At 42.4% G+C, this 13,623-nt stretch overlaps 1 protein-coding gene across 10 annotated transcripts in view; it reads left to right on the forward strand.

Annotated features, from left to right (window-relative positions):
* LOC146500812 (disco-interacting protein 2 homolog A-like) overlaps positions 1-13,623 on the forward strand; it is an 87,784-nt gene that overhangs the window by 42,574 nt on the left and 31,587 nt on the right. For all 10 annotated transcript variants that reach the window (XM_085136507.1, XM_085136508.1, XM_085136509.1 and 7 more), the window contains exon 2: positions 10,484-10,555. In XM_085136507.1, coding sequence (XP_084992633.1) covers positions 10,484-10,555 — 72 coding nt within the window. The remainder of the gene's footprint in view (positions 1-10,483; positions 10,556-13,623) is intronic.

The raw sequence follows: 13,623 nt of genomic DNA on the forward strand, positions 1-13,623 counted from the left end.
GTATCTGCGTGCACGCCGATTAATTGGATTGCCACGGTGCCCGTGTGTAGATGTTTTTTGTGCATTTGTGCAAACACGCCCAACGCTCTCCCACCCGGCAGTCCCTCGCTATCGCGAAAGTGTTTATGTATGTGTGTGTACATGCAAGGAGCTTAATGGCTAAGCTTGTGTCAAGCCTGTGAAACATGGGCATTCATATGGTAATAAGCAGGCAAAGAAGCACACAATAAATCTCATTTTATCCTATGAGAGGTGAGCCACAGAGCTGGGAGCTTAAGATGGGACACTATCAGACTCATATCTCAAACGCCAGTGATACAGGAGTTTCTCATCAAAGAGGCTGATGCTGCATTAATCTGCTTCTTCTAAAGAGGTGCGTAATACTATCAGAGAGAGGAAAAAGTTCTGTATTATAGTAGTAGTCTGCAACTGTGACTGTTTCTTAGGAACCCAAAACCTCTTGTGCAGAAATTCCAGTTCATTGCTTTTGAAAAACGGCTTGGGTTATTTAAAATGTGGGGCAGAGGGAATGCATGGTGCATGTGGGGCTGCAGGGTTTTCCCACTGGGAAACTTGACTTAGAGTTAGTGAAGACAGGTTGGTTCAGTCTCCAGTTAGTTAATTGCCACTATTTTTTGCTCTATTGTGCTCACCACAAGCAGCTCTGCTCTTTCCGTAATAACACCATCAAGTTGGATGTGTGGGCCGGATGACAGCAGCACACATGATTTCCTGCAGCATCGAGAGCCACCGCTGGCAGAGAGGATTTATAAGCATGTTACTGGAGAAGCGAGCCATCAGGGAGTGCAGAAAGGCTGGCACTTTGGAGCTAAACATGTGAAGTACAGGCTGTTAGTCCATCACAGTGGTGCTCGTTGACTGTGAAGACGTTCTTGTGTTTCAGGGCAAACGCTCTGTTTGGAGGCTCCCACACTGGTCACGCTTGTCACACAGATATCTCGCTCTACAAATCACACACTTCGAGTGGCGCGCATACTAAAACACAGGCAACATAAAAACACTTCCACAAAGAGACTGCATTTATTTATTTTAACACCCGAGCTCTGCAGAAACTGCATGATATATAATTACCATTGCTTTATTTTGACAGCTATAAAATTAAAGTTCCTTTGACTTGCTCTTGTCGGTGCTAAAACCTTTTAGCAGGCTTAAATTGAAAAGTAAATGTGAGCAGAAAATTGCAGTCTCAACAGGAATACACTGTAGACTTATTGATCACTTTCACCATCAGCACAGGTATTGTAGCAGCTTATTGAACTGTGTGTACAGTTGCGGTGGAAAGGACCGAAATAGACGCGTGTTTGCACATCGTGAAACTCTGGCTGAAAGCCAGAATAGCAGCACATCGCTCAGTTAGAGTGCAGCTCAGTCAAGCCTGCATGTCATGTGTCTTAATGGAGCTGAGATTAATATGTTTGGACTGCAGCCAGGGGATGCTTGCGAAGACCCTCACTGATACAAAGCAGTTCCTGACACTTTATGCTAACAGTACGAGCCTAAACCCCAAATCTTACTTTAAGTCTGAGACTAAATTGCAACTTTTAAAACGGCAAAAATGCCTCACTTCGTCATTCTGAAAATGTGCACACACACACTGAGGTGACCGGTTCACTCCGTCTTCCCCAGGGCTTCAGGCTTTTAATTTGACATAAACTAATCACCGCGCTGTGTCAGCTTTTACATTTTTGTGTGTTCGCATGTGTGCGCCGGCCTGACCCCTGCTCTGCTTTGGTATTCGCTCTGGAATTGACCTGCATCTGCTTCTTTGTGGGAGCTGGTGGAAGCGTTTTGCGTGTGTTCCTTTGATGCGTGCGCGTACAGTATCCGTGTTTATTTGTGACTGTTAATTATGCCCCCCCACCCCGCTGCCCTCCCTCTCTTGTCTGCTACCCCCAATCAGTGCACAGCTGCAGGGCCCCCCTGTGTAAGGCAGTGCTGCATCTAATGTCTTATTATTCACGCTGTCTGTCTGCTCACCAGCCGCACAGAGCCTGGGGGATGGAGGGGGATTTTAGGCTCTCAGTGTGTGTGCATGTGTGATGAGGGGGTTATGTATTAGCAAAGTGGTAATGGAGGGTTTGTTCGGTTTCCTAATTCGTTGGCACTACTTAATTAAAAGAGATACGACAGTGTGATTGAAGCTGTTGATGGATGGAAACCGAGAGACGCCCAGGCGGTTTAGGATCATGGTTATCTGCGTGCGTGTGCGCGCCTCTCTCAGCATGTGTGTCTAGTGAAAGGAAGAGGAAGTCATTACCTTTTAATCATGTCCTCTGTTATTCCTCCTTTTTCTTCTCTCTTCATCCTCCTTTCTGTCTTGAAACTCTCCCCAAATGCCCCCCTTTCCCGTTTTTCCAGCTGGCTCTCAGTTTCAAGCTCCTTGTCATCCTCAATCAACCCAGGTCTCTTTTCTGCAGCACTTATCCTTCTTCCTTCCAACCCTGACTGTCTTTAACCTTCCACAAGGATGCGTGCCACATGAATGATCTTACACTGTGCATTTGTGTCATTCAGCCTGTCTTGAGCTGTACAAAATAATAAATGTTCAATCGCATCTTCTTATTGCCTCAAGGTTGTTTTTTTTTTACTTCTTTTTTTGAAAGGTTTGACATTGGAGTGTGCAGCGGGAAGCCACATTGAGCATGCGAGTCAAAATAATTTGGTCTGTTATTGCTAAACTCTCGTCCAGTGTACAGTGCAATAAAAAAACTAGACTATACACAGTACTGTGCAAAAGTTGTGAGTCACCCATCATCTTTTTGTATTTTACTTCCAAGAAGCCAGACTTGCTTGCAATTGTTTTTTTTTTTTTTAAAGTAGTCTTGAGCAACGGTTCTCTGAGGGTTTTTCTGTGGACATTGGCTGCTTTTTCAGTCATTTTCAGTCCAGTTAATGCTGACCTATGAATCATTCATGTATAATAAAACATAAAGTCAAAGTAAAATTGATTTATATAGCACATTTAAAACAACAAATGTTGACCAAGGTGCTGTACAATTAAGATAATCAAAAGAAATAAAAGCAAACATGATAAAAGTTAAGAAAAAGAATGATAAAATTAGAAGATTTGAGTAAGAAGTAAGATAAATAAAAGTAATACAAACTCCGATCTCCTCTGTGCTTTAATCTGGACCTCGGGACAGCCAGGAGCAATTGATCCGCAGACCTCAGTGAGCTTGCAGGAGTGTACCAATTTAAAAGATCAGAAAAATAAAAGATCAAAAAATAAACAAGTACTAAAATCATAAGACACCTTTGTTCAAAATTAGTTATTTGCAGGTCGGACATCTGCCACCAAATTTAGGCACGTTGTTACAAAATCTCTCACTAAAGAAAGAATTTCAAAAATGTCAAAGATAACACGGTTTGGCAGGCATACGATAATATTTTTGCACAAATAAGGTGATTCCCAAAGAGCTACAGTGTTAGCTGAAATATCCGGTATATCTCAGCATGGTGTCTAGTATGTCCTTAAAAAGTTTGTTGAAACTGGACAAGTGGAGGACAAGAGCACAAGTGACAGGCCTAAAAACCGAACTACAGCCGACGAACAGTATCTGACAGTCTTGTCCTTAAGAAATAGGAAAAAATCCAACAAAGACCTGACAGATGCATCTGGCCCTTCAGTTGATCCCACCTACTGTTCTCCTCAACATCATTGAAGCAGTGTGGGATCATCTTGACAGGGAACTGAACAAAAGGCAGCCAACATCTAAAGAAGAGCTTTGGAAGTCCAACAGAAAGCGGTGCAAGAACAACCCTGGTCACCTCAACAAACCGGAGGCAGCACTTTGTGTCCCGTGTATCACAAACAGCCTCTAACTTTAGGTATAGCTTCATATTTATACAGATTCTACTAACCTAATCAGGGCTTTTCCCTAAATTAGAGGGATTATGGAGCGCAATTATGCATGTATCTGCAGTTTGTACTAAAGGCAATGACTATTCCTAGATGATTAATAATGTCTCTTAATCTTTTCTTCTCTTAAAATTTATCAAAAACTCCATTAACACAGCAGCGTGAATGTAAGTTACGTTCATTCGTGAGTGATCTGCCTACAAAAATTATTTCTCAACCACCTTTTGTCAAATAGGTGGTAAAATCCAGTCGACTAAATATATTATCATAAATACAAAAATTGCCATTAAATAGTTACTGTTTTCCTCAACAACAACTGAAATTACTAATTTGTGACCAAATTGTTCCTCAATCAACTTTCATAGTCAAATCAATCAATTAATTGACAATTTTTACATGTATAAATTCATAATAGTTTCATTAGGTTGAATTGCCTGTGATCATATTGTAGATGACCAACCTAAAATCTATGCAAAAAAACAGGTGAGATGATGTACTGTCTTTTATTGTGCAAGCGTGCGTGTGTGTGTGTGTGTGTGTGTGTTTACTAATCCAGGTTCATTAGTGTGTATTCTCTCAAGCAATAATGTGCTTAATTATATTCAGGTATTCATTTAAACTCGCTGCCATAGGGCGAATTGGTAACTAAATCCTACAACGAAGTACTAATGTGCGCACACAGAAGGCTGATAAGCCCGGTGGGACTGCTGTCTCCCCAAAAAAAAGAACTTTAGAATAAAACAGAATAAAAAGGGGACAGCTTTTTCCTCTGAATCAAAGGTAAACCTAATCCTACCCCAGCATAGCTTCTGTTTCCCTCGAAAAATAAGGCAGAATTGTCCAGGAAGCAATGTTTTTGGAAATTGCAGTCAAATTTCTACAAATGGAGACGGGGTGGTTGTGTATTTAAAGGCAGGCGTGATCTGGCTGTCCATGTGGATGCGTGTGGTTACATCCACCCTCTAACACTGCTCAGAAATCTAAGGCTATGGTTTCCTTCAGAGGCAGATAACCATTTTTGTGTACTGTAACGTGACCTGTATGGACGTGTTGTAACAGGCCAGCAAACCTTCGTTATAGTTGTACAGTGTGTGAGAGGCTGGTATGTGGGAAGGTGGGGGGCAGGGGTCTGCTTTTGACACCCTAATCCTGCAGCCTAACGTGGCTTTGTAGAGACCTTAGCTGGGAGGAGAAACAAGGGATGGAGGGAGAGAGAGCAAGAGGGGAAAAAAAAGGAGGGGTGTATCAGGGGCAGTGGAATGAAGAGGGGGTGTTGGGAGAGATGGGTTTTGAGAGAGGGCGAGAGGGAGGGGAGCGATATGAAGGCAGGATGAGGGTGATGGGGTTTGTTCATTCCTCCTGCTCTCACTATGAAAGGAAACAAAGGATGCTGAAGGGCCTGACTTATGACAGCAGGACTCTTTAAGAGTTTGCCTGGTAGCCCGTTTTAGCTGGTTAGCCTTGACTGCCTGAAATCTGCCGCTGGCCTCTTCTTCTGCTGCCCCTCCATCTCTCCATCTGTGCTGAAGACATCTCCTCGCTTCTCTGCATCTGGCTTCTGCATGTGAGTGAATCAGCCTCTCTTTCTGTGTGTGTGTGTGTGGTTTAGTTTAATACGGGTTGGCTGTGGTCTCTGTACACTTTATCCTTTTTATTTTACTTTTTCTCCTTGCTGCTTGCTTAGTGTTTTTGTCTTCTAGACGTCCTATTAAGCTAGACATGTGGTCGAGCCTGTGGCGCGCTGCTCTGTCTCCATATATCTGTCTTTCTCATCCTCGTTTTGTGTCTGTGCTCTGTTTTCTCAGCAATGACGGGAATGTTTTCTAAAAAAAAAAGAAAAAAACAGGAGACGATACTCATTTCAGCTCAGCTGATGACAGGAATAATGCCCCAAACAGGTCACTTTGGCTCCTCAAATGATCGGCTGCAAATATGCAGTGAGAAAGTGACGAGATTTAAACGTCTGTTTAGGGTAAAGCTTAATCCACGCGTGTAAAACTGACAGTTGTTTGCCAGAGAGCTAATGCTAAGTGACAGCTGGCCACATCTGCTTTTTGCTGGAATCATCACACGAGCCTAGAGAGCAAATGCCATCCTGCCTAAATATTTAGCTGTGGATTTCTGCGGCTGAAGGGCAGACGGCTTGATTGCTGGCTTGGCAGCTGCGTTGGCACATTGAGGGTCAGACTGGCACAGGAACTGACATTACGGATGGGTGGGGCCACCTACTTGGCTGGCGGTCACTTCAGAGAGGGTGGGAGGGTGGTGCAGACGCACAAGGGGTTTAATTATTCGACTGCTGGTTGGGGGGAAAATGGACACATTTGTACAGCATTAATCACCACAGCATATGTTTATCGATATGGTTAATAAAGCTTCCCCATGTTACATTTACTCAAATGGAAGACTTTTTCTTTTTGCCTTTTCTGGTATAATAAAATGAATATATTTGATTCATCAGTCAAAGCAAGCTATAGATAAAAGGCATTTTATCAAGAGGTTATGATGGACCTCTCAAATATTAGATGCTTTTTAAAACCAAATTTTTAAAATTGACCTTTAAACCAGGCTGAAATGTTGTATTTGTTTTTTCTTTTTTTTTATTGTTTCATTTTAATATGTGCTTATAAATGAAGTCAACGCACATTTTTCTAATGTTTTATGAATCAAACTATTAGCTGATTCATTAAGAACGGTATTAGGAAGCTAACTGAGGTAAGAAAAAACTCAAAACATCTCAATCTGAGAACCACAAACAACAGAATCAGACTCTATGTAGGTCGAGACATGTTATCATGTGCTTCTTTCCCTGGTAGACTCATAGCAAAGCAAGCACACAGTCTGCCATCTCCCCCCCCCCCCCCCCCACCACCACCACACACACACACACACACACACTCAGCGCTGCTCTCTTTCCTACTTAGTTTGTTTGTTCGAGGTTTTGCACATGAAAGTGATACCAAAGGACAGAGTTGAGAGCCTGAGTTGACACCTTGGATCTAAAAGAAAAGAAAAAGGATGGGTTTGGCCTTACAGATGTACCGTTACTCTTCACATTAAAGTAAATCAAAGTTTAATTATATATATCCCTGATTTGCTGGTGCTGGCTTGTAGTGGAATGTGCTGCGTTTCAGTATCTCTCCCACCTGATTGAAGAGCTCCATCTGGGGAGATGCAGGGCAATTCTCTAATGGGCCTCATTGGAGAAATGTCTCCAGTCAGTAGCTATCAGTCAATTATGCTCAATAGCCATCAGTCAATTATAGTCCATAACACATAGCAGAGAACAGCAGGCTCTTTCTCTGTCACTGTTCAGCATGTCACAAGATTGGCCATCTATCCTTTTTTTTTACTCCCCCCAAATTGGATTCAGGCCTGGGTGAGAGGAATGTTGACCGTAATAGCATCGGGTAATGTGCCAGGAAAAACAAAGCTTATGGCCTGAGATGAATGACATTTTGTCACTTCAGATGGATGAAAGTTAGCTTCACAAGACTAGCATTTATACTTTGAAAAAAAAGAAAAAGAAAAAATGGGGCAGAGATATCACTCTGTTGTTTTTATTTTTCTCCTCTGGGAAGCTGGAGACGTAATTTGAAATGAGAGAGTGTCTAGAGATAACAACATGACAGGGATGGTTAGTATGTGTGGACGGCGACCCCTCAGCGGTTGAGATAAAGGTGAAGAGGTGATGGTGGAGGGGTGAAGTGGGGAAAAAGAGAAGGTTTTCCAGCTGAGCCCCCTGTCTTTCTCATCCCTTCCTCTTATGTTTTATTTATTTATTTATTTATTTTTGGACACTGTCAAGTTCAGTTTTTGTCTCACCTCCCTGGTGCATTTTTGGAGTTGTAGTCTTTTCTTCACTGCTCAGTACACAGCACTGTTGTAAGTGCAGAAGGTCAAAGGGAGTGTTTGCCCTTTTGCTCTAAATATACTGCAAGTTACTGTGAATCCATTTTGGCTGTGCAGTGTAGCATAGATGTTACGTTACCCTCTGTTCATCTTTCCATCTGTCTCCGCCCCTCCACCTTACTATCCTCGCCCTCCTTTGTTATTCCCCAGGCAGCAGGCCACATATTGACCCTTGACCCCTCCCGTTTTCCTCTTATGGAGGCAGTCAAAGATCAGACAGAAAGGGGAAATGAAGTGTCTGTCTGAACGATGCACATATGTGCAAACATATGCAAACTCACACACACATACACACTTAGATTGGACATATTGTAATGCCTTGGTGCCTCAGTCTTTGTTTTGCTTTTTAGATTCGATTTAGGAGGTCACTGTCGCTCACTCAATACCTCCATATGTAATGACTATGCTGTTTGTTCCCAGATCAAAAGATTAGCTTCACTGAGACATAACTTGATGGATCGGGGTGTGCTAGGGCCTGCTTGGCCACGGAGGCTGAGAATTTGGAGCTGAGAATAGCCGTCCATTGTGTGCTTGTCAAGCTGGTTGGCTGCTGTGGTGTGCAAACTCCGACAGGCTGGCACACACGCAGACACGTACTGATGCACGCGCAGCACACAAACACACACAAACTGAGAACTTATCACCAGAAAGAGTCAGTGTCAGGTCAGCCGACTCGGCCCGTGGACAGCGCTGTATTGTTGCTGGCCTCTGTCTGTCCTGCACATTCAACACTGCAGGCATTCTGCGGTTACTGGTGACTCAGGACCAGCGCGCTGCGCGGCAACCAGCAGGACTGACAACACCTGCCCTCACACTGTCGCACTGTTGTGTTTAAGAGGTTTAAAGACCAACAAGCAAAGCGAGCCACACAAAGACTTTGTTAGAATAACCGCAACATTACTAAATACATTTCTAAAGTAGATGCACAGAAATGGGATGCACTGTGTGACCAGGCTGAAGTTAAACAATATTGACCTTTTCTGAGACTGTATTAAAGAGTCAAGATCCATGAATATTCCCTAAGGTAGAATCACACGAGAGGATGTTTAATCAAGTTTTTTTTTTACTCAGATAGCTTTATGGTGGACTACATCCTTTACACTTGACATCCAACCTCATGACCCCAACTGAGAGCCTATAGAAATGGATTTAAAGAGCACAGTGTGATATCTATTCAAGTGCCAAAACCCAGTGGAAGCTGATATGGAAATCTTCCTTTGACTTTTATGTTCATTACTAAAGGGTTAAAAGAAGAATATGTTGCACCAAGTGTCTGCTTGGCTGTACAAACAGCCTGGATGTCTGTCAGGCACATTTTCCCCAAAGCACCTCCTCTCTTACAGTTTTGTTGCCAGTTCTGTTTGTTTACATCCATCTTCAGAGGTGTTGGAGCTTGTTATAGAGGCTACATGGAAGCATAACTGTGCACTGATGGTTTGTGTTAGAAGAGAGAAGCTGTCAGTCAGTCAGCCCTCTCTGATTGAATCAATGCGCCTTTTGTCAACAAAAGTCTCCACCCCGTCAGCCTCCTCCTGGCCCACAGCAGTGCCTGTTATACAGAAACACAATGACATTTTACAACCACAGAACCACCCATGAGCCAGAAACACTCCGAACTCAGCGACCTACTTTGCTGTCTTTTGAACAGACCTCATGTGGACACTGATGCCTTGCAACATTTTTGGCCTTTTGGTGACACTGTCATTTAGTGGTGGGTTCATTTTTTCTAAGCTTTTAAGTCACCCTGAAAAGATGCTGTATGTGATTTGCAGCAAAAAAAGGCTGAAAAGACGTGGCTGGTAAAGAAATGTTTCAGATGGTCTGACCTTGGCAGAGCCCTGATCTGAAAATCATTCATTCAGTGTGGGATTACAAGTAGAGGGAGAAAACACTGAGATGGCCTAAATTAAAAGGACAGTAGCAAGTTTTTCATGCTTGCAAAGAAAAACCCATCAGTCACATTTAAAAATGTTGGAGAAGAGGTAGCCTCATCAAAGATTTTACTTTGATTCATGTTTTTGTGCTTTCATCACTTTGTGTGAAATTAATAGAAATAGGAAAACATATTCATGGCATTATACTTTTATTGCTTGTAACATTGCACAGTTGTATACGACGCATTAAGTAATAGCGTATACTGTACATTATTACTTAATGTAATACCTCGACCTTCTCTCTGTCTGTCTGCCTCCTTCTAACCTCATTTGCCTCTTTCTTCATTTATTATATTTAACTTCCAGGCATGGAAAAGCTTACGCATTGATACTCTTTTCAAATGTGACTACTAAATGACGCGCAGCCTCCGATCCTATTTAACATACCATGTGGAGACTGACTGAGGCGGGCTCGCGTAGTGCTGACAGCAGCATTTTTGACTTTTTGGGAAAATAATGAGGGGGGAAAAATTCCAGATGCACGAGTCAAATTATTTTTTAAATACCACTTCTTCAGCTGACACCACCATTGAGCTATTCAAAGGCAATTCTGCACATGAGCACTTATCAGCTGTTTTTTTTCTTTCTTTTTTAACTCTAGTGCACATGAACAATTAGGAGAGGGCTGGTCATTTGCAAACCCAACCTGCTTCTGGTGCTCTGTGGTGCCAGTGTAACCAGCCCAGCTGAGCTAATGACTCATCTCTCCCTCTCTTTTGCTCTCCCTCTCTCTGTTCCTCTGTCTCTGTCTGTACAGGGGACATCACTCAGAAGGGCTATGAGAAGAAAAGAGGCAAGCTGTTGGCACCGTACATCCCACAGATACAAGGTAAGGTACACAGGCCTGTGAGAAATTCTCTCTATTAGCATAGCAGTTAGCCCGGTGTCCCTACAGCAGCAAACAGAACAAGGAATGGGATTTTAAAAGTTAACAATACAGAGTACAGGATGAGCTTTACTTTTAGGATAAACCACTTTATAGTGGTGAGACGAGCAAAACAAATAATTTTAATGAGTGGATTATCACAATCTAGACTTTACTCAGATGGTTAGGGGGTTCCTGTGATCTCTGGTGGTCATGTGACCCTTGGCTCTGTTAGCCCTCTGTCATACTGATTTAAAAACAAGAGGAGGAAGACACAATGAAGAGTATCTGAATGTATTTTTCGATGCTGTTCCAGTAATGCAAATGCAGAGCTCTGCATTGTGTGATGATGCGTTGTTGTTTAGTCAGTGGCTGTTTTCTTAATTTCTTTATTTATTTTAGCCAGCTTGTGCATATTTGTGCTCACCAACCTGTGTCGGGTAGTAGGTGTTTGGAGAAGAGAGGCGGTGTGAAGTTCATCCGTGGTATTTGACTGGGCTGGGAGCTTCTTCTACTTTTTTGCATCCAGCGTGCTTCTTGCCCCTGATTATGCAGTCGTTTCTGTTCCTTCTGGCCGTCGAGGTGGTTTGCGGTGAATCCCAAAAAGGAGCTGCTGTCTGTATGCTTCATGCTTCTCCTCTATCTATCTAGGGTCCAAAGGAGTTTTTGGTTTGGCCTGATCCCTCGACACCAAGCCTAAGTGGAAACCAGTCTGGTGTGGGCTCCTCGCACAAGGGTTTCCACTGAAGTTAGTAGGGCTGTGTGTTGTCTTTGTGTCTTTCATGCTGTAGTTCATTTAGTCTTTTTTTTTTTTTTAAATAAGAGAAGTTATAGATACAGAGTAGAAATCAGATTGCTTATGAGTCAGTGATATTCTTTATATACAACAAATGCACCTATTGGGATGAATAGATGTGTTGTTATTTAGTACTGCTTCATTGAATCAGTGGTTAAGCCTTAGTAGCTGCACTGTTAAAGTGGTTAAGTAGACTATGTGTTTCTGCTGACCTCCATATACAATTTCATAAGCAGTTTTACTGCTTTATATTTCTCTGTTGTCATCACTTGTTCATATTTCACTGTTTGGGCTGCAAACTAACGCTGTCAGTGCTCGCTCCTCTGTGCAATAAAACTGGATAGCTTTCTTGTCTGTGTGTAAAAGAAGGTTTATTAGCATCAAATTAAGTTTCTAGAGAGAGCAGCCTTGAGTTAATTTCTTTTTTTCATTTTCAGTTTATGAATACAGCCATTCACTAAAGCACATTTGAGCCTTGGAAGCGATACACACGTGTCATCAACCACCATGCCGTAAGTAAGCGTCGGCATCAGACAGGTGGTAAAAATTCATCAGGGCCCACTGTGGACCAATAATGACATCTGCTGTGATGGAGCACGCCTCTTATTGGCTCAGTGTGGCGTGTGTCTGTAGTGTGTTCTGCCCAGCAACCGGGTCTGGTGTCCTGGCTTGTTTTATAGACCTGCTTCTTCTGGGAGGTGGGGGAAAGGCCGTCGTGTGACTGAGCTATCAGAGCGGCTATATGAGGGACCAGCATATATTAATGTGTGCGTGTATCCATGCTTAGTGTGGCTTTATGAGTCAGACACCATGCGATGCATGTCTTTAAATGTCCTCAGGCTTTATTTTGTCTGTGTAATGTTTGAAACTCATGTTGTTTTGTAGGTTTAGTTAGAGCGTGTGAATGTGGCTCAGCTTTGCAGCATGTCTGCTGTTGCTGTCTGAGAGTTGCTGACAGTGTGGAGCTCACTGATCCCCCACTAAGCTGCCGCTGAAAAGCCAGGACGGCCTGATAGCTGACTGGCTGGGTGTCTGATGGAGCAGCAAGCTAAATGCTGGTTCTAGCTGGCTGCATGTGGTGTGGCCTGTCCCCAACAACCTGTTTACTAAATGGTAGACTGACGAGGGAAGCCACTCTGCGTGGTTCATTGGATCAGGTTAAAAGAGACCACAGCACCAGAAAAGTGCCAAAACTGACGACAGTCTGGTACTCAAGGTTATTTTTTTTTGATAGAACTATTAATGTTGGGACTCATTTATCCATGTTTGGTTCTTCTTATGTCTCTCAGTTCAGTATTAAAGAACTGTTGAGTTCACTCTACCTGCTAGCCTTTTTAGCCTAAGCTACTTTTAAATGAACCTAAAATATATATTTGCATTGTATGATGTTATTTGAACCTTTGTTATTTTATTTTGAAATGATGAAAATGGTTAAACAGTTTCCATCGTCATGAGAGGAGGCTTGGTCTAACCAACTGTAACCAACTGGATTCAGATCCAGATGTGACTGGATGCATCTGTAGGCATAAAACGACGCTTAAATCAAACATATTAACATTAGTCTCCAGGTTGAATATAATAGCTTATTACAAACCTTGATATTTTCACATTTAAAAAACACAAGTTGTTGTACTATTATAATGCAGAGGAGTTGTCTTGCTGCTTTTTAATGATATGTCAGACCAGCCCTTGAGGTGGGGTGTGTAATTCCCTCAATGTTTATTTACATGAGTGTCCAGATTTTCAGTAAACTGTCTGTAAACATTATGATTATTAGCGTTGCTCCCAGCTTTTTCTGGTACTCTGTTCTTCTTGTTACCAAAAATAATAGGTGAATATGACATGTTTTGACATGTATGTTGTTAGGTAATCATGATTATAAAGTGGTTATCTGTCAAGAGGTGTATCTTGCTTCTAACTCTATGAGACCTGGGATAGGCTCCCCGACTTTGAACCAGATAGGTTGAAGGCGATAGATATGGATGGATGGATGACATGTCGGTGGATTGAATGAATGGATGGTACTTTTTGTTTTGTGCAGCTGTGCTGTCTGTAACCTTAGATTATTTGGCAGACATCTGATCCTAATTTATCTCATTCACAGAGACGGCTTGTTACTCACATAAAAACATTTGTGTATTTATTCAGTTCTGTATTTGCAGCTTTGATGGTTTAATGTGCAGTGTTCAGGTATCACAAACTGGATGTTTCTACTCAAATGCATTTCTAAAGTGAA

This window comes from Neolamprologus multifasciatus, chromosome 16 (assembly GCF_963576455.1).
Source record: "Neolamprologus multifasciatus chromosome 16, fNeoMul1.2, whole genome shotgun sequence".
Classification (NCBI taxonomy): Eukaryota; Metazoa; Chordata; class Actinopteri; order Cichliformes; family Cichlidae; genus Neolamprologus; species Neolamprologus multifasciatus.